Below are 24,793 nucleotides of genomic sequence, written 5' to 3'. Positions count from 1 at the left end.
TGTCTGCATGGCTTTCCTCCGGGTGTTCCTGTTTCCTCCCACAATTCAGGACATGCAGGTCAGATGCATTGGCCATGCTAAATTTTCCTTCAGTGTACCTGCACAGGCGCAGGAGTGTGGCGAGTAGGGGATTTTCACAGTGACTTCATTGCAGTGTTAATGTAAACCTACTTCTGACACTAAATAAATAAACTCATAAAACAAAGTGTATGAAAAGTCCGATTTTAAGATTTCCATTCACAACACACGAGCAAAACTCATTGATTTGAAGGAGACAAAAGATTTTGAAATTCAATTCAATTAATCTTTTGAACAAAACTTTTATTACAGAAGGAAAAGCTTTTAAAAATTCACCAATGTGAACCCTGTGAAGTGTTTCTGTTTTGTACCTGCCTATCAATTTACTGGGGAGAGAGAAACATAGCTAATGTTTCTGTTTGATGACCATTCATCAGAAGTCATAACCATCCATCGACTTGAAGAGTTAACTTTGTTTCTCACTCCACAGTTGCTGGCTGACCTCCTGTGTATTTCCAGCTGTTTTTATTATAGATTTTCAGTATCTGCAATTTTGCTTTTATACCTATTTATTGGCTTGATTTTATGAAATGCAGTCCAACAAAAGTTTTTATTTCCCAGTTGTGCCTAGGCAGATAGTTACTTTGCTGAAAAAATTCAGAAGCTATTTTGAACAAATTGGAGAAGAGGGTGGGGTTGGAAGCCGGCAAGCTGTTCTCTGGCTCTTGGTGCTTCCATTGCAGGGTAGGCATTTTAGACCTGCCATTATTTTCATGGATAAAGTGATCTTCTGCATTAAACAGCAATAATTTTCAGATTTGATTCTTACTATGTTTGTGGTAGTCATTAATCATTTAACGTGGATATTATCAAAAACATGTGTGTCCTGATCAACAGCATTGACTACATGATGCCATGACCATAAAAAACAGATGGGGCAAAGCTTTCCCAGATTAAAATAATAAATAAAAGATAAATAAGTATGAAAGAAAGGCTTGCATTTACCTAGCAGCTTTCATGACTTCAGGACTAAAGCCCTTTACGGCCAGTGGAATGCAATCAACTGTTGTACTGTAGGAGACCTGGCAGCTCAATGGCACAGAAGGTCGGTCACCAGTGGTGTGCCCCAGGGATCTGTTCTGGGACCCTTGCTGTTTGTCATTTTCATAAATGACCTGGATGAGGAAGTGGAGGGATGGGTTGGTAAGTTTGTCGACGATACGAAGGTTGGTGGGGTTGTGGATAGTCTGGAGGGATGTCAGAAGTTACAGAGGGACATAGAAAGGATGCAAGACTGGGCGGAGAAGTGGCAGATGGACTTCAACCCAGATAAATGCGTAGTGGTCCATTTTGGCAGGTCGAATGGGATGAAGGAGTACAATATAAAGGGAAAGACTCTTAGTACGGTAGAGGATCAGAAGGACCTTGGGATCCGGGTCCATAGGACTCTAAAATCAGCCCCGCAGGTGGAGGAGGTGGTTAAGAAGGCATATGGTGTGCTGGCCTTTATCAATCGAGGGATTGAGTTTAGGAGTCCGGGGATAATGATGCAGCTATATAAGACCCTCGTCAGACCCCACTTGGAGTACTGTGCTCAGTTCTGGTCGCCTCATTACAGGAAGGATGTGGAAAAGATTGAAAGGGTGCAGAGGAAATTTACAAGGATGTTGCCTGGATTGAGTGGCATGCCTTATGAGGATAGGCTGAGGGAACTCGGTCTTTTCTCCTTGGAGAGAAGTAGGATGAGAGGAGACTTAATAGAGGTATATAAGATGTTGAGAGGCATAGATCGGGTGGACTCTCAGAGGCTTTTTCCCAGGGTGGAAATGGCTGCTACGAGAGGACACAGGTTTAAGGTGCTGGAGGGTAGGTACAGGGGAAATGTTAGGGGGAAGTTTTTCACACAGAGGGTGGTGGGCGAGTGGAATCGGCTGCCGTCAGTGGTGGTGGAGGCAAACTCAATAGGGTCTTTTAAGAGACTCCTGGATGAGTACATGGGACTTAATAGAATGGAGGGTTATAGGTAGTCCTAGAAGGTAGGGATATGTTCGGCACAACTTGTGGGGCCGAAGGGCCTGTTTTTGTGCTGTAGTTTTCTATGTTTCTATGTTTCTATGTAAGTGGCGATGGCCTAGTGGTATTACCGCTAGACTATTAATCCAGAAACTCAGTTAATGTTCTGGGGACCTGGGGTTCGAATGCCATCATGGCAGGTGGTGGAATTTGAATTCAGTAAAACTATGTGGATTTAAGAATCTACTGATGACCATGAAACCATTGCCGATTGTTGTCAAAACCCATCTCGTTCACTAGGGGAGGAAATCTGCCATCCTTACCTGGTCTGGCCTACAGGTGACTCCAGACCAACAGCAATGCAGTTGATTCTCAATGCTGTCTGAAATGGGAAAAAAACCACATTCTCATAAACAGTAATGTGAGAATGACCAGATCATGTGTTTTTGGGAGTTGGTTGAGGGAGAAACATTGGCACCTGGGTGAACTCTTCTGCTGTTCTTTGAAGAAGCGTGCAAATCCTTTTACGTTCATGTGGCCAGGGTTGACGGGTCTTGAGTTTAACACCTCATCTGAAAGATGGTGGCTGTAACAGCGAAGATCTCCCTCAGCACCGGAATTTCATCCTCGATTTAATGCTCAAGTCCCTCAAGTGAGACTGTGTAAATGAACAATGAGTTAAAAGTATTGGATTCTTCAATTAGTTACGCAGTTAGTTAATTTTCAAGTGCGGTGACGATTAATGCAACAGCCCTTCTGCTCCAGCAACGTTGCACAAGTAGCAATGGGATAAATGGTAAATCAATCTGCTTTTGTGATATTAGTTTAGGCAGGATTGTTCACTAAAACACTGGGAGAACTGCCAGTTCAATTTTGAATAGTGTATTGGGATCTATAATATCTACCTGAATAAGGCAGGAGGAGCTGGGTTTAGCATTTCAACTGAAGATTGGCCAGTTTGAGTGATTTTGCAGATCCCTGACTAGTCATTAGATAATAGCTTCGCTGCATCTTATTTTCCATTGCCCTGCTGACTTTCCTCAGTGTGATTTGGTCGTGCAAAGGCACCGAATGTGAGGAAAGTTAGACAGAAATTGCCGTTTTCCTCAGCTCAGAATTTCTCTTGTTTCTGCATGATACCAGCTTCATTTAAGTTCATCGACATTTGTTGATTGTTAAATAGGGTGAAGAGAAGGTTCCTGAAATGGGTTTCTCTGGCCCTAGTTCAGTTTTCTATAAATTCAGGGTTCATTAGTGCAGCTATAACAAATAAGTGCAGCTGAGGTACTATGTACATACCTGAGAGTTTGGTGAGTGAGGGGGTTGAATGTGTTAATCTTCTCGAAAAATCTAGTCTAGTCTGTAATTAACAGTAACTGGAAAGTATGGTGTAAGTGGACTAAGCTTCTTACTTTCTTCCAGCCATAAACACACTCTGCTGAGTGCAACACACTAGGGGAGTGCTAACAAGGCAAAGGATTACACTCTATGAATGGTAGGACCCTGTAAAGTGCTGAAGATAAGCGGTGCCTTGGAGTGCATATTCACAGATCCCTGAAGGTGTCACGGCAGGTGGATAAGGTGGTGAAGAAGGCATACGGGATACTTACCTTTATTAGTCGAGGCATAGAATACAAAAGCAAGGAGGACATGCTGGAATTGTATAAAACACTGGTTAGGCCTCAACTGGAGCACTGTGCACCATATTATAGGAAAGATGTGAATGCACTGGAGAGAGTGCAGAGGAGATTTACCAGGATGCTGCCTGGGCTGGAAGGTCTGAGCTATGAGGAATGATTAGATAAGCTGGAGCTGTTTTCCTTGGAGCAGTGAAGGTTGAGAGGGGACTCAATAGAGGCGTATAAGATTATGGGAGACATATAAAGGTGGAGATGAAGGCAGTTTTTCCATTCCTGGTAAGAGTGGTATTTGTTTCCTTTTGCTTTTTCTACCTTTCTCACCATGTAGGAATTGGTTCTTCCTCTACTACAGGGAAAAGAGTGAGCTGTTTGGTGTGTACCTGGTAAGCTGATTAAGGTCTGTTCCAGTCCTAAGCTTTAAAGTAGTATACAAACTGGTGGTAAAGATACTAAAATATATCAAAGAACAACATAAATAAATGAATAATATAATTAATGAAAACACATTTAGGGTGGCAGGGCAGGTGATGTGTCAAAGCTGCAGCATGTGGGAGCTCCTGGATGTGTGAGCCAAGGCAAGGTGAGTATAGGAGTTACAGTTGTATAGGTCATTGGTGAGGCCGCACTTGGACAGGTTTGGTCACCCTGTTATAGGAAAGATATTGATAAACTGGAAAGAGTGCAAAGAAGATTTACGAGGATGTTGCCAGGACCAGTTGGCCTGCATTATAGGGAGAGGTTGGCCAGGCTAGGACTTTATTCCTTGGAACGTAGGAGAATGAGGGATGACCTTATTGAGGTGTACAAAATCATGACAGGACATAGATAGGATGAACACATTTATTTTCCTGGGGAAGGAGAATTGGAAACTAGAGAGCATAGGTTTAAGGGAAGAGGGGAAAGATTTAAAAGGGACCTGAGGGGAAACTTCTTCACGCAGAGTGTGGTGCGTATATGGAATGAGCAAGTGGTTGAGGCAGGTTCAATCGTAACATTTAAAAAGCATTTGGATAAGTATATGGGTGGGAACGGACTAGAGGGATATGGGCCATACGCGGGCAATTGGTTAGCTAGGAGGGCACCATGATCGGCATGAACTGGTTGGGTTGAAGGCCCTTTTTCCATGCTGTATTGCTGTATGATTCTATGATTTTAATCAAATCTGCAGTAAGTGCGTGGCTTGAGGAGCTTCAGCTCAGACTCAATGAACTGGAGGATGAACTGTCGACACTGCAACACATCAGGGAGGGAGAAAGTTACCTGGAATCTGTGTATCAGAAGGCAAAAGGCAATCACACCACTTAGGATAGGGTCTTCTGATTTGGTCAGTGGTCAGGAACAGGAGGGTAAAGGGATCCAAAGGGCAGCAGTGACAGCCTTTGGATTGTCCATTGGGTCTGAGGTTCTCTCAGCTTGTTTGGATGAGAGTGGGGACTGCAGGTAGATAAGCTGACTGACTATGGCACTGTGGTACAGAAGGATATTCAAGTGAGATGAGCAAAAATAAATATTGTGGTTGCAGAGGACAGTATAGTGAAGGGGATTGACACTGTTCTCTGCAGCAAAGAGCGAGAGCCAGTTGGCTGTGTTGCCTTCCAGGTGCCAGGGTTCGGGACATCTGCTCCAGGCTGGAGAGGAACTTGCAGTGGGAGAGGAAGGATCCAGTTGTCATGGGTCATGAAAGTATCAACAATTTAGAATTAGGAAAGAGATTCTGTGTGGAGAGTATGAGGAACTAGGCAATAAATTAAAAAGCAGAACATCAAAGGTTATTAAAAACAGAAAGTGCTGGGTAAAGTCAGCAACTCTGGTATTATCTATGGAGAGAAACAGAGTTAATGGTTTGGGTTTAAATGACCCTTCTAGAGAACTGAAGAAAGATAGAAATGTAAAGAATGATATCATTGGAAATTTGGAGAGTAGGCATAAATGGGTCATGGAATCATAGAAATCCTACAGTGCAGAAAGAGGCCATTTAGCTCATCGAGTCTGCACCAATCACAATCCCACCCAGGCCCTACCCACATATCCCTACATATTTTACCCGCTAATCCCTCTAACCTACACATCTCAGGACACTAAGGGGCAATTTTTTAGCATGGCCAATCAACCTAACATCTTTGGACTGTGGGAGGAAACCGGAGCACCCGGAGGAAACCCACACAGACACGAGGAGAATGTGCAAACTCCATACAGACAGTGACCCAAGCCGGGAATCGAACCCAGGTCCCTGGAGCTGTGAAACAGCAATGCTACCCACTGTGCTACTGTGCCGCCCTTTCTATGGTTGACAGGATGTGCTGAGTAAGGTGTGCCACAGGGATCAGTGCTGGGGCCTCAACTGTTTACAATTTATATAGATGATTTAGATGAGTTCATGGTTGTTAACCTTGCTGATGACTCAAAGATAGGGAGGAAAGTACGTTGTGAAGAGGACATAAGGACACTGCAAAAGGATTTAGATAGGTTAATGTCCCGGGACCCCGATTCCTGGCTCGGGTCACTGTATGTGTGGAGTCTGCATGTTCAGCCCGTGTCTGCAGGAGTTTTGTCAAGGTGCTCCGGTTTCCTCCAACAGTCAGAAAGATATGCAGGTTAGGTGCATTGGCCATGCTAAATTCTCCCTCAGTGGTACACAAACAGGCATCGGAGCGTGGCGACGAGGGAATTTTCACAATAACTTCATTGCAGTGTGAATGTAAGTCTACTTTTGACAATAATAACTAAACTTAAACTTAATGAGTCAGCAAAGATAATGTGGGAAAATGTGAGATTGCCCATTTTGGCAGGTTGAATGAAAATTAAGTATAATATCTAAATCGTGCGAGATTGCAAAGATCCGAGATGCTGCAATCTGAGGGGGGGATGTTACTTTTTGGTCTGATCAGGGTGCCCATTTAACATGGCACCTAATCTCAGTGCAACCAGGTTTGGCCAGCATGCTGAACCCCCCCCCCCACCCCCCTCCCTCTACCTGATGCATAAAACATGCCCACCTTTTTTTTGTGACAGAGCGTGGTAAGATTGCGGAAGAAAATCGGAGAAACACGCTATTTTTCTCACCGGAACCAACATGCTGCCATATTTTAGTAAGATTTCACCCAATGTTTCCTCTTGTGGGAGAATCTAGAACTCGGGGCCACTGTTTAAAAATGAGAGACAGAGATGAGGAAAAAATGTTTCTCTCAGAGGATTCTGAGATTTTGGAATTCTCTTCCACAAAATGTGCTGGAGGCAGAGTCTTTAAATATTTTTAAGGCTGAAGTAGATAGATTCATGATCTGCAAGGGGGTAAAAGGTTATCGAGGGCAGGCAAGAATGTGAAGCTGATCTTAAAATTAGATCAGCTATGATCTTAGTGAATTGTGAAACAGACCAGAGAGGCTGAATGGCCTACTCCTGCTCCTGTTTCATGTATTTGCATATGCCATTTTGCAGAGGGTGACAGTAAAGGCTTTGGAAACATAGAAACCCTACAGTGCAGAAGGAGGCCATTCGGCCCATCGAGTCTGCACCGACCACAATCCCACCCAGGCCCTACCCCCACATATTTACCCGCTAATCCCTCTAACCTACGCATCCCAGAACACTAAGGGGCAATTTTAGCATGGCCAATCAACCTAACCTGCACATCTCTGGACTGTGGGAGGAAACCGGAGCACCCGGAGGAAACCCACGCAGACACGAGGAGAATGTGCAAACTCCACACAGACAGTGACCCGAGCCGGGAATCGAACCCGGGACCCTGGAGCTGTGAAGCAGCCGTGCTAACCACTGTGCTACCGTGCCGCCCCTTTAATCACTACTGGAGTAGTGATTAAAATTGGAAACAGGTCACTGCACAAAGTAAAACAATGGAATTTTATTTTATGCAAATGTTTGGTATTAATCTTTAAATGGGGAGTGAATTTCAATCTATTTATGGCAGAAAGTAGCTCACCACCACATTCTCGAGGGCAATTAGAGATGGGGAATAAATGCTGGCCTTGCCAGAGAAGTCCACATCCCATGAATGAATTTTTAAAATGCAGCTTGGGGACCTGTAGGTATCATGTTTATTTAGCACAATTTCAGCTGCATGTGTGGCAGTGTGTGTGAGTTGTGTCTCAGTCCTGCTCCCTCATTGTTGCACCCAAGCTGGTGCCTGTTGCTTCCTGAACTCCAACGCAGCAAACATACTGGGCTAAATTTTGTAGTCAGCAGTGAAATGACCTTGCTCATGGCTGACGTTAAGAGCTGGAAAACCATGTCATTGATTTCCCCTCCATGAGGTTTGTCATGAAGCCAAAGGGATTCCAGAAACCGAGCAACAGTGATGTCATCAAGCGGAGTAAGCAACCAATCACATTGAAGTATTCTCCCGCTGTCCTCCAATCTAAAAATACTCTTCCCAAGCACAATACAAAAAAACAATCCAAGCTCGGGTTGTCTGAAAGTCTCACACCTACAATATAGCTCCTAAAATAAAATTTCCAACAGAATAAACATTAAAAATGTGAACGGTTCAAATGAAAAATCATAAAATTGTCAGCTGCATTGAACTGCCCCACACCTCCTCCTCCCCGACAACTTGAGCAACCTGTAAGAACACAGTCTCCTCATTCTTCTCTCTTTGGCTAGTTGCCTAGACTCCCTTTGCTAGCAAATAAAATGAGAACAGAGAAGCAGAGAACTCTGGAGAGGCAGAGTGATGGCAACTCTACCGTGCAGCAAAGCGGTTAAGTAGGATTTCTTGAGCTTTCCGACACACCTTTCCTGAGTTTCTTTATCTGAGGTTGGGGCCATGCGCAAATGTAAAATGAGGAAAAGCCTGCCTCCTCCCAGTACTCCCAGGCCCCTGGTCTCCCCATCGTCAGATTCGGACCTCCACACACCCTTCCTGCTCTGGCCAACTTGATTTCCCAGCCTCAACGACGCCTATTGTTTTCCTGCACCCCCATTCCTGGTCCAGCGTTTACTTTAAAATGGAACTGAAGAAAGCTATTCTGACTGTGGCACAATATCTTGTTACAACCATGTGTCACCCCAATAGAGACATTGTCCAGCTGCCATTCCCCTATTTGGCTTCCTCTGAGACACTAACTATCCAATCTCATCTATCTCCTTTAATATGTTTATAGCTCTGTCATCAATTTGAACATTCATTATTATCTGCTTGCACTTTGTAATCCTTATGGGCTACTTGTAAATGCATATTTAATATATTCATGTGATATTCTTTTATTTGCTTTCTTTAAGGAACATTTATTAATCTATTAATTTTCAAAAGGTTAACACTGTTAAAATAGTCGAGTGAGACATATGTTGTACCATCCTAAACCTTAATATTAGGGGTCAAAAGTATCTTTTACAGGGCGAAGGTTGACCAAGGTTGTATGAAGCATTCCTCATTTTATTACCAAATATAAAGACAAAGAGTGTGAAATTTAGATCACCAGGCACCATCCTGGGGTGCACAGTTTTTGTGACACACCAAGCTGAGAAGGGCCCTTGTTTAGGTCCTCAATTGAGTCAGTCCCCTGAAGCAAAATCTAACTCCAAACCTGCCTTCTGGTGAGTTGGAAGATGCACCATTACCCCAGCATGGCTCCAACTCTCTCATGACTTGTAACTCACCATGTGTTGATCCCAACTCTATACTACTCTCCAAGGTGTACATGGCATCAATATTTGAACTGGGGCCTGTGAGTGTCACAGTCAGTGACGGATGCTTTCCGTTACTGCTGTTCTTTTGCTGTGCGTGGTATGGTTCGGCAGATAGCAGTTTTTGGGTGTCTGGAATTAGAAAGTCCACAGGAGAAGGTTGAGTTGAGGGATATGTGGTCCTTGGTCATGTTGTCAGCAGCTTGCTCATCATGCCAGGCAGCGGGATGAGGGTGAACTGGGAGTGGAGAAAGGGTAAGGTAGGAACATACTATTACCACCAATATTCTCAGTGGTGCCAAATGCCACAAGCTTCATCACAGCTGGTCCCATGATGCAAGAGGCATCTCCTCCAGAGGCTCAGGGAACTCAGGCATCCTTGTCCCCTATTGGCCAAGCATTACACATCATCCACTGATTCATGTCAAAGTTGAAACACCAACCAACAGAAAAAATGTTGATGCTCTACCACCCGAATTAATTCTGCCACTGCAAATCATATTCAATTGGCAACTTCACTTACCACAGTCTATTATGTTGCATGTGAAACACTCCGTGTAAAGGGAAGCTAATAAAGGATTAAAAATATTAACAGACACCACAATGGAAGATGGGAGTGAAGGTGGAATGGTGCTTTTCAAGCAGATCAACATGAAAGAATCACTTTTGGATGCAACCTGACAGATACCATCTACCCAACCTCAGTGTCATTTCCTTTAAGCATCCTTTATGCATTAGCAAAAGTATTGTGGCTTGGTAAGATAATGAGATAAAGCTGCCCGAAGTTTTTAGTGTTTCCTAAAGCTGAGCCTCGGTTTTATGGAACAGATTTGTGTTTTGAGAATTTTATTAAGTTTGAAGTGCCTGTATTCTGCTGTTGTTGGTAAAATGGTAATGCATTGGATGACTTCAGATCTTTAAAATTTATCAAGGTCAAGTTGTGCTATTTTTATGACATGGAAGTCAGAATTTAAACATTGAATTCAAGAAAGTCATTGTGGAATAGAAAGATGAGATTGTGTTCAGTCATAGTAAATTACTTTTACAGACTTCCCGACTAGTAATTGGATACAGTACCTAAATTAGATGCATTGTCTTTTTCTGACTTCTTCCTCGTTCCCTCATTGCTGTAAAAAATCTCACTTAAACGGGTATAATCTTGTTACACAAATGCCTTGGAGAGGTTTTGTTTAATTGTTTTAGTCTCTTATTAGCAGATTTTCTTGACATTATAACTGAATAACAGATGCAAGAACCAGACGTGACTGACTCTGTGGAATTAAATTAGCCAAATGTAATCCTGTTAAAGAGAGATTTTAAAAACTGACCTTGTTAAATAGATTGTCATCTGTTACATAAAAGTATTGTATTCCCATTTCATAACTAGGTATCGCTCTGAGTAGCAGGAATCCCATTATACTTAAAACAAAATCTGTCTTACAGAAAGCATAAGACTTTTCACTCCTTCAGCCTCTACTCCTCTGCAAATTTTCACATTTAGTTTTTGGCCCGTAAGCTTTTTTTAATAAAACATAATAAATTCAGTTGTTAAAGTTTAAGCATTAATTAGTCATGAAATAATTTTAGTTTGAAAAAGATTGAATGCTGCAAATAGTTTCTCTGTCTTTAGAACTGAAATAAAATTACATATAGATGGGTTACCATCAGTTAGTTACAGATACTGCTTAGTTTGATATGGTACAATGTAATGCAATGTAGACTATAACATGAGGTAAGTTTCAAGTTAATCCCGTATGAATGTGATCAATCCAACTCCTGTCCATTCTACAGCATTGAAAAGGCCCTAACCAGAGCCACAAATGTGAGCATGGGGCATTGCCTCTCCTTACTCTCTGTAACTTGTCTGTAGCTTTGACATGGTTGATGGTATTATCCAATGCCTTGTTTATGTTGTTCAGCTCCATGGGACTTCCATCACCATCCCACATGTTATGTCATAAACATTAAAAAGAGATCCTTAGCACCACAAAGTATTGCCTGTTGCTCTTCTAGAATCCGACAAACAGAGCGGATATCTGTCTGTCCAATGGGGATCACACCCAATGGTAGGAAAACTGACAGGAAATCCCCGGCTAACAATAGTCAAAGCATCTCAAGCAATGGATTCTCTTTGCACCCAAACAGTTACCTATCCTGGTTTCTCTCTTACAACAACAACTTGTATTTATATGGTGCCTTTATAAAATGTAATGAAATGTGCCATGGTGCTTCACACAAGCATCAGCAAAACAAAACTTAACTCTGAATCACATAAGGAGATATTAGGAACGTTTATCACAAGCTTAATCAAAGGGGTAGGTTGGAAGGAATGTCTTAAAGCAGCAGAGAGAGATGGGGAGTCAGAGAGATTAGGAGGGTTGAGGGGAGATGGGGAAGGACGGGATGTGGAAATTCCAGAATTTAGGCTGAAGCAGAAGAAAACACGGGTACCAAAGTAGAGCAATTAAAACTGGGAATGTGCAAGAAGCCAGAATTGAAGGAATGCAGGGATCTTGGAGGGACGTGGTGGGAGATTACAGAGATAGGAAAAGGTGAGGCCATGGAGAGGTTTAAGAGCAAGGATGAGAATTTTAAAATCACGGATCAGAAGTCAATGCGAGCATGGGGTGATGAGTGAACAGAACTTGTTGCAAGTTAGGAAATGGACAGCAGAATTTTGAATGAGCTCAAATTTAGAGGGTGTAAGTTGTTATAGACCTCAGCAATGTAAGAGATCCTTGGAATAGTTGACCCTGGAGATTCAAAGGTATGGATGAGAGCTGATGCATAGAGACAGGAAGAAGTCTCACAACACCAGGTTAAAGTCCAATAAGTTTATTTAGTAGCAAAAGCCACTAGCTTTTGAAGCGCTGCTCCTTCATCAGGTGAGTGGGATTTCAGTTCACAAACAGGGCATATAAAGACACAAACTCAATTTACAAAATAATGGTTGGGATGCGAGTCTTTACAGGTAATCAAGTCGTAAAGGTACAGACAATCTCCAGTCCTGTCTGGAGACAATACACATCTCTTTAACCTGTGCTTAACCCTCTCTCCACTCACATTGTCTGTACCTTTACGACTTGATTACCTGTAAAGACTCGCATTCCAACCATTATTTTGTAAATTAAGTTTGTGTCTTTATATGCCCTGTTTGTGAACTGAAATCTCACTCACCTGATGAAGGAGCAGCGCTTCGAAAGCTAGTGGCTTTTGCTACCAAATAAACCTGTTGGACTTTAACCTGGTGTTGTGAGACTTCTTACTCTGTTTGCCCCAGTCCAATGCCGGCATCTCCACAGCATAGAGACAGGACCAGATTTATGTCACTGGCTCTTCTCAGCATCAAAGAGAAAGCCAAGGTTGCAAATGGTCCAGTTCAGCGTCAGACAATAGTCAAGGACAGGAATAGAGTTGCCACAAGGAATAAGGCTTTGCAGCAAGGCATACCCAATATTCAGCTGGAGGAAATTTTTGATTATTCAATATTGGATTTAGAACAAACAGTACGGCAAATCAGAAGCAATGGAGGGGGAGAGATAGTTGGTGTCATAGAATCATAGTCATGGAGTCATTGAGGTTCACAGCATGGAAGCAGGCTCTTTGACCCAACTTGTCCATGCCGCCCAGTTTTTACCACTAAACTAGTCCCAGTTGTCCGCATTTGGCCCATATCCCTCTATAACTATCTTACCCATGTAACTGTCTAAATGCTTTTAAAAAGACAAAATTGTACTGCCTCCACTACTGCCTCTGGCAGTTTGTTCCAGACACTCACCACCCTCTGTGTGAAAGAATTGCCCCTCTGGAGCCTTTTGTATCTCTCCCCTCTCACCTTAAACCTATGCCCTCTAGTTTTAGACTCCCCTACCTTTGGGAAAAGGTGTTGACTATCTAGCTGATCTATGTCCTCAGTATTCTGGTCGCCTCATTACAGGAAGGATGTGGAAAAGATTGAAAGGGTGCAGAGGCGATTTACAAGGATGTTGCCTGGATTGAGTGGCATGCCTTATGAGGATAGGCTGAGGGAACTCGGTCTTTTCTCCTTGGAGAGACGTAGGATGAGAGGAGACCTAATAGAGGTACATAAGATGTTGAGAGGCATAGATCGGGTGGACTCCCAGAGGCTTTTTCCCAGGGTGGAAATGGCTGCTACGAGAGGACACAGGTTTAAGGTGCTGGGGTGTAGGTACAGGGGAAATGTTAGGGGGAAGTTTTTCACACAGAGGGTGGTGGGCGAGTGGAATCGGCTGCCGTCAGTGGTGGTGGAGGCAAACTCAATAGGGTCTTTTAAGAGACTCCTGGATGAGTACATGGGACTTAATAGGATGGAGGGTTATAGGTAGGCCTAAAAGGTAGGGATATGTTCGGCACAACTTGTGGGGCCGAAGGGCCTGTTTTGTGCTGTAGTTTTCTACGTTTCTATATTTTATTGACCTCTATAAGATTACCCCTGAGCCCCCTACACTCCAGGGAAAAATGTTTGAGTCTATCCAGCCTCTCTTTATAACTCAAACCCAGCAGCATCCTAGTAAATCTTTTCTGCACTATTTCTAGTTTTATAATATCCTTTCTCCAACAGGGTGATCAGAACTTTTCACAGTATTCCAAGTGTGGCCTTACTATGTCTTGTACAACTTCAAAAAGATGTCCCAACTCCTGTATTCAATGTTCTGATCAATGAAACCAAACATGCCGAATGCTTTCTTCACCATCCTGTCCACCTGTGACTACACTTTCAAGGAGCTATGAGCCTGTACCTCTCTTTGTTCTATAACTCTCCTCAATGCCCCACCATTAACTGAGTAAGTCCGGCCCTGGTTCAATTTACCAAAATGCATCACCTCGCATTTATCTAAATTAAACTCCATCAGCCCTCCGGCCCAATTGATCAAAGTCCCGTTGCAATCCTAGATAACATTCTTCACTGTCCACTATGTCATCAGTCTTGGGGTCATCTGCAAACTTACTAACCACGCCTCCTAAATTCTCATCCAAATCATTAATATAAATGACAAATAACCCAGCACTGATCCCTGAGGCACACTGCTGGTCACAGGTCTCCAGTTTGAAAAACAACCCTCTACAAGCATCTCTGTTTTTTGTCATCAAGCCAATTTTGTATCCAATTGGCTACCTCACCCTGGATTCCATGAGATTTAACCTTATGCAACAACTTACCATACGGTACCTTGTTAAAGACCTTGCTAAAGTCCAAGTAGACAACGTCAACTGCACTGCCCTCATCTACCTTCTTGGTTATCTCTTCAAAAAACTCAATCAAATTTGTGAGACATGATTGGTGGTTAGGTCGAGCTTGATGTTGTCACTGTACATTTAGAAACTGTAGATAGTGTGTTTTTGAATGATGTATCTGAGGGGCAGCGCATAGATGAGAACAGGAGGGGGCCAAGGATAGATCCTTTGAGGACCCCAGTGTTGAGAAGATTCTAGGTGATTCTCTGGCAATGATTGGATAGTTAGGAGCGGGCAAGTGCAATTCCACCTAACTGAACGACAGACAAGAGGCATGAGAGGAGACTAATGTGGTCAACACTGTTAAAACCTGCAAACTTGTTGCGAAGGATGCGAAGCGAGAGTTGCAATCATACAGGATGCCATTTGTGACTTTGATAAAAGCCATTTCAGTGCCGTGGTACATAGAAATACAATCTGGAAACAGGTTTGTCTGGCCCAATAAGGATCTTTACTCTCCACATGAGGAAGTATTTCTAATCATATTTACCCGTTCCTACATTCCTTCAACCTCTTTCCCTCATCCAGTCACTGATCTTCAGTGTTGTAATGGCTTATCACAAACTCTGAGATAAGTTATTCCACAACCTCACCCTCTGCTTACAAATTTCTCTTATGCTCTGTTGAGTTTAATTTTGTTTCTATGCTCCCTTAACTTCTTTCCCTTAACTTCTGGGAATAATTTTAATGCCTTCATCTGTACTTGTAGTTCCTCATTATCAGTTGAATCTGTATTGTACCATATCTATTTCTGTCTGCTGCTTTTTAGCCTGCCCTCCATCTTATCACTATGCTGTCACAGTTTGCTTTGGTCTTCTAAGGAAATAACAAACTTGACATCAGTTGCAAATTTCAGCACCACTCCTAACCAAATCATTGACAAATTTAGTGAGCCTTAGTGACCTGAGAACAGAATCCTGGAGAATACCATTCACCCCTTCTTGACTTTAACTCCCTTCTCTGTTTCTCCATTCTAACAATTTTCAATCCAGTTAGTTAACCTTTTCCTAGTTCCATACCTCAGTCTTCTATGTAGTACCTTGTCAAAAGCTTTTCTGATAAGTCCGTGTGTACCACATCCAATGTATTTACCTAGTATGCCATATCATCACTTGATCAAAGAATTCCTTGAAATTTAACAAGCAGTCATTACTTTAGGGGTCAGTTGTGGCTCAGCTGGTAGCACACATGCTATGGGCAGAAGTTTGTGGTTTCAAGTCCTACTGCAGAATCTGAACACAAAAACCAATGCTGACACATGGGTGGCAGTGTGGCACAGTGGTTAGCACTGCTGCCTCACAGCGCCAGGGTCTTGGGTTCAAATCTGGCCTTGGGTGACTGTGTGGAACTTATACATTCTCCCTGTGTCTGTGTGGGTTTTCTCTGGATGCTCTGGTTTCCTCCCACACTCCAAAGATGTGCGGGTTAGGTTGATTGGCCATGATAAATTGCCCCTAAGTGTCAGGGGGATTAGCAGGGTAAATCTGTGGGGTTTTGGGGATAGGGTCTGGGTGCAGGCTCAATAGGCTGAATGGCCTCCTTCTGCCCTGTAGGGATTCTATTACACTGTTAGTAGTGCCATTTTTTGGATGAGGCGTTGAACCGAGGCACTACTCTCAGGAGGGTGTAATAGAGTTTATTGTACTGTTTTGAAGAATAACACAGGGGAGTTATGATGTCCTGGCCAATATTTATCTTTCAATCAACATCCCAAGAACAGCTTATCTGGCCTTTATTGCAGTGCTGTCTGTGGAAGTTTATTGTGTGCAAATTGGCTGCTGTGTTTACATTACAACAATGACTGCATTTCACAAATAATTCATTGATTATGAAATGCTTTGGGACATCCTGTGGTTGTGAGAGGGGTGATATTAACGCAAATCTCATAATCTGTGTTGGCTGCTTCTATCTGTTTTCTCTTTATCTGGATATGTGGTCATTTCATTGCTAATTAAAATCTTTAAATCTTTTCATACCACACATATTAGGATAACTAGTCTATAATTATCCGGATTAACTCCATGCCCCTTTTTATAAATAGCTTCTACATTTATCAGTCTCTAGGCCTTTGATGATACATATCCATATTTAATAAAGCCCTGAAGTCTAATTTAAAGGGTCCCTGCATTTTCCTCTGCATTTTCTTCAGGAATCGCGTATATGTCCCAATTCTTGTATTTATTCATGGGACATGGGCGTCACTGGCTGGCCAGCATTTATTGCCCATTCTCAGTTGCCCGAGGGCAGTTCAAAGTCAACCACATTGCTGTGACTCTGGAGTCGATTGAGCGCCAGGCTCGCTAATGCCATGTAAATTAACAATTTATTCCGCCTCTTGCCCATTTCCAGCAAGAGGCTGACCTCGCTGGAAATCCGCCTCTCGTAACATCGCGAGAGCAGAGAAATTGGGCGTGATCCTGGTGGGCGGAGCCAGCCAGTAAAATACTGGCCGTTGTTTTGTCCTCTGTCAGTTGAACTAACTTTGCAAAAGAAGTTATTTGATTGGTCATTGTATCACTCATCTCACCTTTCATCATTTCAGAATTCACTTCCTCTGCGACATTCTTTTTCATAAAGATCAACGCAAAGTACTTACTAAATACAAGTACCATTTTATGATCTCAGGGCGATCCTCTCCTTTTCAGAGATTAAAACTCAATTTTCACAATTCTCTTTGAACGGATCATATTTATAAAATACTTCACTCCCTTTAGAAAAACGTTCATGCCTCCTCTTCAATTTCCTTGCCAGGCTTAATCTCTTTCTTGTCATCTCATTCTGTTTTATGACTATTCCAATAGTACGTAAAGACACTCTTCAATTGTAATTGGTTTCTTATCACTTTATTTATCCTTTGTGACCTTTAACTGCCCATGATTTCCATATTTTAATGGACCCCAGCTATTCTGTATCTTTGCATTCATCTTTTGTTTCCAATAATGTATGCCACTGCTGTTCTATTGTATGACAATTATTTCTTCCATCTCACTATAGCTAGCTTGCTCCTCATCTTTCTAGGGTACAGCATTCTCATTTTTATGCTGACTTTCTCCACTCTGTCGAGGTCACACTGTCTTCCCATAGCTTCCCATTTTAATCTGTTCTGACTAGTCGACCATTTACAATCCCCTGGGCCTCACTCTGCTGAGGTTGAGAGGGTTTTGCCTCTGCTTTACACTAACGTTTCCTCTAAGTGGTGCGGATGCACAGCCACACAGCATTCGGGAATGCGCCACACATGGGAACAAAGAGAATGGCACAATATTGCCTCCAAGATGTATGCATGCAGAGTGCAACATGTGAGCCGAGCACAGTAAGCAGAAAGTAGAGGGTACATTGCCTTGTACCTTCCTCTCCCGCCCACACCCACACCCATTCACATGACTGCTGCCTAATTCAATTACTCAGAAAGTCTTCTCCATATTTAGCTCATTTCCTTGGTTTACTTATATGAATTGAAGAAAGCATAGCACAATTTTCAGTTACATTATTGTATTGTTTCACTTTTGAATATAGAATATTAGTGAAACTCAGATGGTGTATAGTTTGCTACAATCCAGTTTTTTCAGGCATCAGTATGATTAAAATATCATCTTTTTGCAGACCTGATAGTCGGTGCCTTTGGAGCTAGTAAAGTTGCAGTTTACAGGTAAGTGACTAAAATTAATAAGTGCTACATGTTTGCAGGATTGATATCATTGTTCAATCAGTTTTAATGCTGTGATCAGCTGACAGCATTTATTTTTAAAATACTCAATCATAAAGAACAAAGAAAATTACAGCACAGGAACAAGCCCTTTGGCCCTCCAAGCCTGCACCGACCATGCTGCCTGACTGAACTAAAACCCCTACCTTTCCGGGGACCATATCCCTCTATTCCCATCCTATTCATGTATTTGTCAAGACACTCCTTAAATGTCACTATTGTATCTGCTTCCACTGCCTCCCCCGGCAGCGAGTTCCAGGCACCCACCATCCTCTGTGTAAAGAACTTGCCTTGTACATCTCCTTTAAACCTTGCCCCTCGCACCTCATGTCTGAACTCTTCTTGTAGTTAGAACATTGATTTTAGTAGTGTATTTGAGCATTTGAAGGACATTTTCTGAGCATTTTCTGGTCAGCCAGAATCTGCGGAAGGCAATGATAAACCACTGCAGTATCTTGTCAAGCATAAGCATGGACCAACACATAGAAGTCCATGGTCAGCAACGCCCTCTTAGGGCATGTTAGCTGAAGAGAAAAGGAGTTGTTTCTGCCATGTGAACATCGTATAACAGTTCTGCCATTCCTGGACTGCTGCTGTTCGTGATGGTGACCTCCCACACAAAAAAAAATCCTTTATTGGCTGGATCCTGAAGCCTCCTGAGGCAGCAGCACAAACTCCTTTACTGTACAGCGCTTTGGACTGCCATTGGCAGCAACATTGTAAAGTCAATGAAGCGTTAAATTGAATTCTGTTTCTTGATTCTGTTTTGTAAATGACCCGCAATTCAATACCAAAGATTCGCTTGGCAGAACTTGAATATGGTTGAAAAGAGAGGCTTGTTGCCAAGGCTTTTCATCTTGCACTTGTTAGGACAAACACAAGAATACCAAATCTCAAACCATCTCAACAATTTGTACTCCAGAAGGGGGACTTGCTTGGCAAGTCATCGCTGGCAGAACAATGAAGAGAGTTAAGGAACTAATGGCAACACGAGATGTATGACAAGACTTGTAAAATCCCACCTGAGGCCAACGGAGAATTCCATTCTGCGAGCCTCGCCCGCCTGGGAATTGCTCCTGCTGCATGCCCGCTGATCTTCTGCACTGTCTCCTATCTCTGCCCCGGCAGAGTGGTGAACAGTGCATCAGAAGCAGCGCAGCACTATGGCAGGAAGTTGTTGCACTCACCCCAAAGTCTCTGGTGAACTGAGGACCGCCTTGTGTACGCCACTCTTCTGCAATCGGGTTTCACCCCGACGTAATTTCCTGCTGGCGTGATGCAAGATTGAAAGACTGATGGGATGCCAGCGGGCAGCTGTTTTAATGAGCATTCATGAGATGCAGTGGGAAGAGCGCCCCCCCCACCCCTCCCCCAATTTACCTGCCATCTGCAGAGTTGCAGGAACCTGTCTTCTGGGGCAAAAAACCCACCGGCGTAAAATCCCGGATTTTACACTGGCGGGTTTTTTGCTCCTGCCATATCCGCAAGACTGGGCGGAGAAGTGGCAGATGGACTTCAACCCGGATAAGTGTGTAGTGATCCATTTTGGCAGATCCAATGGGATGAAGCAGCAGTATAAAATGAAGGGTACCATTCTTAGCAGTGTAGAGGATCAGAAGGACCTTGGGGTCCGGGTCCATAGGACTCTTAAATCGGCCTCGCAGGTGGAGGATGCGGTCAAGAAGGCGTATGGCGTACTAGCCTTCATTAATCGAGGGATTGAGTTTAGGAGTCGGGAGATAATGCTGCAGCTTTATAGGACCCTGGTTAGACCCCACTTGGAGTACTGCGCGCAGTTCTGGTCACCTCATTACAGGAAAGATGTTGAAGCCATTGAAAGGGTGCAGAGGAGATTTACAAGGATGTTGCCTGGATTGGGGGGCATGCCTTATGAGGATAGGTTGAGGGAGCTTGGTCTCTTCTCCCTGGAGAGACGAAGGATGAGAGGTGACCTGATAGAGGTTTACAAGATGTTGAGGGGTCTGGATAGGGTGGACTCTCAGAGGCTATTTCCAAGGGCTGAAATGGTTGCTACGAGAGGACACAGGTTTAAGGTGCTGGGGGGTAGGTACAGGGGGGATGTCAGGGGTAAGTTTTTCACTCAGAGGGTGGTGGGTGAGTGGAATCGGCTGACGTCGGTGGTGGTGGAGGCAAACTCGTTGGGGTCTTTTAAGAGACTTCTGGATGAGTACATGGGATTTAATGGGATTGAGGGCTATAGATAGGCCTAGAGGTGGGGATGTGATCGGCGCAACTTGTGGGCCGAAGGGCCTGTTTGTGCTGTGGCTTTCTATGTTCTATGTTCTATGTTCATCGTGTCCGCTCATCACTAAACCCGCCATCACCAGAGGTTGGAGAAATTCCGCTCTTTGTTATTATTATAGTTTAGACAAGGGTAAAGGATTCTTTTTAGCATTCCCTCGGGCAGCGATAGAACCATAGAACCATAGAAAATTACAGCTCAGAAACACGCCTTTTGGCCCTTCTTGTCTGTGCCGGACCATTTTTTGCCGAGTCCCACTGACCTGCATTGGACCATATCCCTCCGCACCCCTCTCATCCATGAACCCGTCCAAGTTTTTCTTAAATGTTAAAAGTACCGATCCCTGCCCTAACTCATTTCCCAATAGGAGATCCAATATTGCATCCTCTCCAGTTGGCACCTCTATATACTGATGTAGAAAATTTTCCTGAACACATTTTACAAACTCTACCCCGTCTAAACCTTTAACAGGATGCGAGTCCCAATCTATATGTGGAAAATTAAAATCCCCTCTATCACAACTTTGTGTTTCTTGCAGTTGTCAGCTATCTTTCTGCCGATTTGCTCCTCCAGTTCTCGCTGACTATTGGGTGGTCTATAATACAAGCCCATTAATGTGGTCATACCTTTCCTGTTTCTCAGCTCCACCCATAGGGCCTCTGTAGACAAGCTCCCTAATCTATCCTGCCTGAGTACCGCTGTAACATTTTCCCTGATCAACAATGCCACCACCCCCGCCCCCCCCCCTTCCGCCTGAAACATTGGAACCCCGGAACATTGAGCTGCCAGTCCCGCCCCTCCTGTAGCCAAGTTTCACTAATGGCTATAATGTCATATTTCCGTGTGTCTATCCATGCCTTCAGCTCATCTGCCTTCCCCGCAATACTCCTGGCATTGAAATAGACGCACCTCAAAAGGTTATTCCCACCACACTCAACCCTTCCATTTGTAATTTTACTTGAACTAACCTATGTTTTTACCCCTGCTCCACTATCTGCTCTGGCACTCTGGTTCCCATCCCCCTGCAAATCTAGTTTAAACGCTCCCCAATAACACTAGCAAACCTCCCTGCAAGTATATTGGTCCCCTTGTAGTTTAGGTGTAACCCGTCTCTCTTGTACAGGTCCCACCTGCCCCAGAAGAGGTCCCAATGATCCAAGAATCGGAAACCCTGCCCCCTACACCAGTTCCTCAGCCACGTGTTCATCCGTCCAAGCATCCTACTCCTACCCTCACTGGCACATGGTACAGGTAGCAATACTGAGATTACTACCCTTGGGGTCCTGCTTTTTAACTTCCTTCCAAGCTCTTTGTACTCACTCTTTAGGACCTCCTCACTCTTATGTCATTTGTACCGATGTGTACCACGACATCTGGCTGATCACCTTCTCACCTTAGAACGCTGTGCACGCGATCAGAGACATCCCTGACCTTGGCACCCGGGAGGCCACAAACCATGCGGGAGTCTCTGTCCCGACCACAGAACCTCCTGTCCGTACCTCTGACCATTGAGTCCCCTATCACTACTGCTCTCCTCTTCTTCCTCCCACCCTTTTGCGCTGTAGAACCAGACTCAGTATCAGAGTATTTTAAACTTGGCATTGTTGCTTTTCCTTATAAGATATAGAATAATGAATTTTTAAAAGAATGGCTGGAAGGGTAGCAATGAATCCATTACTGTTTTTTTGCCATGTACTATAACTAGGTTCATCAGCAACCCTCAATGTGTCCTTTGACAGAGTCTAGAAAATCTTTATTCTTTACACAGAGCCAGACCTGTTGTGACAGTGGATGCACAACTCCTCCTGAACCCTTCAATCATAAACCCAGAGAATAAAAGCTGCCAGCTGCTGGGATCAGAGACCTTGGTGTCATGGTAAGGAAGTGATAATGACAGAAAAATGCTATGGCCCTATTGCCACTTTAACACTGTGCAGTTTGCACTAGTATACTTGACCCAGGGATACTGCCATTTCATGCAGTGTTGAGATGTTAAAGCTGCATCAACTTGTTTACAGCCAGAAATGGAATGATAAATGTCTAGGGAATAAAGCACTGAATGTGACCTATTCCAGAACCTGAGATTGATAGGTAATCAGTCTACTAAAAAAGGTAGTTCTATTGCATTACACCTGATTTTTAAAAACAAATGATACAAACAAAATATTGTAAATAAGATTACAATATTTACAGTAAAACAGAGAATCAGTTTCAGAAAGCAATTGTTTCATTTACAGGGAATGACCCAATTCCATTTTATAATAGCAACTGATACATTTGATGTAAAGTTCTGTGAAGCACATGAAAACGATTGGTCAAAAATGTGGAATGGTGAATACCTTTCTGATCTTCTAAGATAAATTACGGCATCTCCGGGGCCACCAGGACCTTGCACAGAGTGTCTGTTGATATGTATTTTGGGAGTCTTGGAATGGGCAAAAATAAATTCTTGTTGATTGAATGCCAGACTAGAAGAAGCAGCGATAGTGATTTTCTCTGACTTAGAGGTAAGCCAAACATTGGTTAGTGAAAATACTGAGTCCTGCCCTGTGGAGCTTTGTTAGTTTAGAATATGAAGTATAATCGGGGTTAGGGAGAACTTTTCTAGAGTTTGATTTGAAACTAATTTTTGGAATTAACAATGGCATTATGTACAGCCTCATTCTCAAAACAATTCACACAATCAGTTTTTGAAAACGAAAATGTTGGCCATTCACAATTATAATTTTTGCTGTTTATTCCATTTTATCATGCACTTGATTTCTGTTTAAACTTGGTGCCAAAGTGCATGCACTGTTTACAAAAATAATTTGTGTGGAATACTGAAGCTGTCCTAACAACATGGATGTTCCCCAGATGATGCTGAGTAGAAGCCAAGTAAAACCATCCCCTTAAGATGGGTCACAAATAAAATTTGCTTTGGTTATAGTAATTATTGGAAATTGAATTGAGTTTTGGCTACACTATTTAATAGAAATTGAATTGCACCTTGGTTACAGTATAGAACATAGAACATTACAATGCAGTACAGGCCCTTCGGCCCTCGATGTTGTGCCGACCAATGAAACCAATCTAAAGCCCATCTAACCTACACTATTCCAATATCATCCATATGTTTATCCAATGACCATTTAAATGCCCTTATGGGAATATATTGGAAATTGAATTGCGTTTTAGCCATAGTACATATTGGAAATTGAATTGTGTCTTGGCTATAGTATAAATTGGAAATTGAATTGCTTGTTGGTTACAGTATAAATTGGAAATTGAATTGCTTGTTGGTTATAGTATATATTGGAAATTGAAATGTCTGTTGTGTTACAACGTGGAGGTGGTGTGTTCCTCCGCACGATTTTGGAACCACTTTGGATATACTTTGCCTCGTAATCTTATATGAATGTGTGTGAGGTCACAGGAAACTACTGGTTTTGGTAAACTAAAGCAGGATCTACCACTCTCTATCATGAACAATTAACAGGTCTTTATTTTTATAACCGGTGACAATCTTATTAAGCAATTAACAAACTAAATGAAATCCTAATAGAATGCTGTCCAAATATTACAAGACTCATTCAGGAATAATGAAATAAATCCTTACAGAATACAGTCACTCTCAATGAATATACAACCAGGCGTCTTTTGTCAGTATGAATGTTCTTCGGTGATGTTCTTGTCTGGAATACTTTCTGAGCTGGTATATCCTTCAATTTAGAAGGTGATTTTCTGAAGATATATATATATATATATTACTGCAGGATTCTATGTGAGAGCCTTGCCTCTCCTCCTTCCGATTGAAGAGGTGGCGAGTTTACTCTGTTATCCCCCCGTACGAGTTTATATACCTGGAATTACCTCACAGTATTTCTGCAATCTGAGTGGCTTCAGGCTGTCTACAGACCTTACATTTGAATTCCATTGGTCCTGTTTCTCTGCGTGCTTGCTTTAAACTCATTGGTTCAATTCAAAAGCCTGTTTTGCTATGTTGCGACACTGACTTCTGCTTTGGTTACAAATATTGCAAACCTGGTGCTGCAGTTTAAAATCCACAGAAAGACACATGCTTTTTGAACAAGACAGTGCTGTATGATTTCTTCTTTTGGTTTTAGCATTTCTTTTCAATACTTACATTTGTCAAACACCACATTTTTAACCTTATATATGCAACTTCATAACAGTTGGCAATCAGACATATTGGAAATTGAAATGCGATTTGATTATAGTATATATTGGAAATTGAATTGCGTTTTGGTTACA

The 24,793-nt window shown here is 42.8% G+C and overlaps 1 protein-coding gene across 1 annotated transcript in view; it reads left to right on the top strand.

The window, feature by feature from the left end:
- itga8 (integrin, alpha 8) overlaps window positions 1-24,793 on the top strand; it is a 219,576-nt gene that overhangs the window by 56,800 nt on the left and 137,983 nt on the right. Inside the window, exons 14-15 of the mRNA XM_078235261.1 lie at window positions 18,174-18,219; window positions 22,308-22,415. Coding sequence (XP_078091387.1) covers window positions 18,174-18,219; window positions 22,308-22,415 — 154 coding nt within the window. The remainder of the gene's footprint in view (window positions 1-18,173; window positions 18,220-22,307; window positions 22,416-24,793) is intronic.

This window comes from Mustelus asterias, chromosome 2 (assembly GCF_964213995.1).
Source record: "Mustelus asterias chromosome 2, sMusAst1.hap1.1, whole genome shotgun sequence".
Lineage (NCBI taxonomy): Eukaryota > Metazoa > Chordata > Chondrichthyes > Carcharhiniformes > Triakidae > Mustelus > Mustelus asterias.
This window is presented reverse-complemented; position numbering and strand designations above follow the sequence as displayed.